The sequence below is a fragment of the Nanorana parkeri genome, unplaced genomic scaffold (assembly GCF_000935625.1).
Source record: "Nanorana parkeri isolate BGI_ZX_2015 unplaced genomic scaffold, ASM93562v1 scaffold3120, whole genome shotgun sequence".
NCBI classification, from domain to species: domain Eukaryota; kingdom Metazoa; phylum Chordata; class Amphibia; order Anura; family Dicroglossidae; genus Nanorana; species Nanorana parkeri.
The window spans coordinates 38,461-40,441 of NW_017309388.1; the positions used below are offsets into that span (position 1 = coordinate 38,461).

The 1,981-nt window shown below is 41.9% G+C and overlaps 1 protein-coding gene across 1 annotated transcript in view; it reads right to left on the bottom strand.

The window, feature by feature from the left end:
• The window catches only part of LOC108802796 (transmembrane protein 56-A-like), an 8,927-nt gene extending 7,242 nt beyond the window's left edge, over window positions 1-1,685 (bottom strand). The window contains exons 1-2 of the mRNA XM_018574654.1: window positions 1,389-1,685; window positions 576-665 (exon numbers count right to left, since the gene is read on the bottom strand). Coding sequence (XP_018430156.1) covers window positions 576-665; window positions 1,389-1,564 — 266 coding nt within the window. The 5' untranslated portion in view covers window positions 1,565-1,685. The remainder of the gene's footprint in view (window positions 1-575; window positions 666-1,388) is intronic.
• Window positions 1,686-1,981: the final 296 nt, after the last annotated feature.

A 1,981-nucleotide genomic window follows, 5' to 3' on the forward strand; every position in this document is an offset into this window, starting at 1 on the left:
GGGGGGGGTCAGATTAGCCAACTTTACCCAACAAAGAATCACATTATACCCAACATAAGAGAGTCCATTGTGTGGATTGGGATGAAAAATCCAGTCCAAGAGCAGGAGCAGGATAATTAGGGGAGGGGTGCAAGGACAGGACAGGCAGAGCAGAGATAAAATTGGAATACTTGTATCAAATAATATAAAATATGGCGTCTGTGCTGCTTTAGAGCAACTACACAGATATAGCTGCATGGAAGTGGGGAACTCCATCTTAATGCGCATGGTTTTGGAATAAATTGTAGCACAAAGCAACCAGTTAGATTTCTTACGGGCAGAAATCTCATTGGTTACTATAGGCCGCAGTTCTGTCTCTTTGCTGTACAAACATTCACAGCCCTGTTGTGTGGAAACTGATGGGGTAAGGTCTTCATATAGGTAATGGAAAAGACACCGTAAGACAAGATGAATGAGTGTAGAAAGAAGAAAAGGAAAAGGAAGGGAAGAAGAAAGGAGACAAACTGGCACCTTCTACAGGAAGTGGTGATAAAGAAACAGAACTTTGATAAGCAATAAAACCACAAAATATTCACCATATGGGGTCCAACTTCACTGCATCATCGTAAGCTAATATGTAGAGACAAAAAGATCCAACAATAAATGCATGCACTGTGGAGACAAACCTGAAAAACAGAAGACATTACTGCAACAATATACACCAAGCTGGGCTACTATAATAAAAAGATACGGGGTTACTGTAATAAGAGGTTACAGGGGTAATAAGACACTCAGGAGCCGGGTTACTGTAATATGATGTTACAGGGGTAATAAGACACTCAGGAGCCGGGTTACTGTAATAAGATGTTACAGGGGTAATAAGACACTCAGGAGCCGGGTTACTGTAATAAGATGTTACAGGGGTAATAAGACACTCAGGAGCCGGGTTATTGGGGTAATGCAGGGGGCTCAATGACCAGTAGAGATGTGGCAGAACCTGAACGTCTGTCAGTGTATAGGACGGGTAACTCAGATAGCCATTAATAGATTCTTAAACACAAAAATTTAACAGAAAAATCAAGCTTTAGATTTGCCATCCCTGGCGAGTGTTCTAGCAGGAACCGAGCTCCTGTTCCATCCCTGGAATATATCTGATCTCCAACATCGACACATAGTAGACTAATGGAAGGCTAAAACCCTTGCTAGCTTCTTATTACTGTCTGTGTCTCTAGTGTAGATTTTCCCTCATTTCCAGTTTGGGGACACCATTGTCATTGTGACAGTAAGTGAAGGGAATTCTTCTTATTGGAACTCCTGATAGCAGTCCAATCCAGACAAGAGGTTCCATTCCATCCCCTTTAATACACGGAGGTCACATTAGATAGAATAGGAATTCCTTTGACATTTACCTGGAGTCCCATTCACACTGTTTTGCTGCGGTGAGCTGCTTGTAAGTGCTGCAACATCTGGAGGAGATGATGGGGCTTATGAAGGAAAACAGCAGCTGGAAAGCTATAAAGCTTTCAGCTACCACACAGTAACTGAGCAACACGCTGTCCATCATTTTTGTTACTTCGCTGGTCATAACCAACGCACACGACACAGTCTTCCTCTACACATGAGGAACGGTAGAAGCCTCTGAAGTCAGAGCTGGGGGAGGAGGTTCGCTCTGTAGACTCCACTCCTTACAACGAGAAGGCCAGTTCCTCTATAACCTTAGGAGGTGTCCAGCATGCAATCTTCCCTGCAGAGCAATGATCACCATCTACAAAGAAGAAAATACAATATTAAAAACACGGATGTTGGGTGCAAAACGAGATTATAAAATTGTAATAATGTACATTAACGAGTCACATGGTCGTTATTTCAATAAACAGCCAAAAGCAATTTTTTGGACACAATGAGATTTACTAAAGACAAACAAGCTGCTCACTTTGCAAGTGAATATTCACTTAACTTGGTAAATGTGGTCAAAATTCACTTTGCAAAGACTATGCAAACA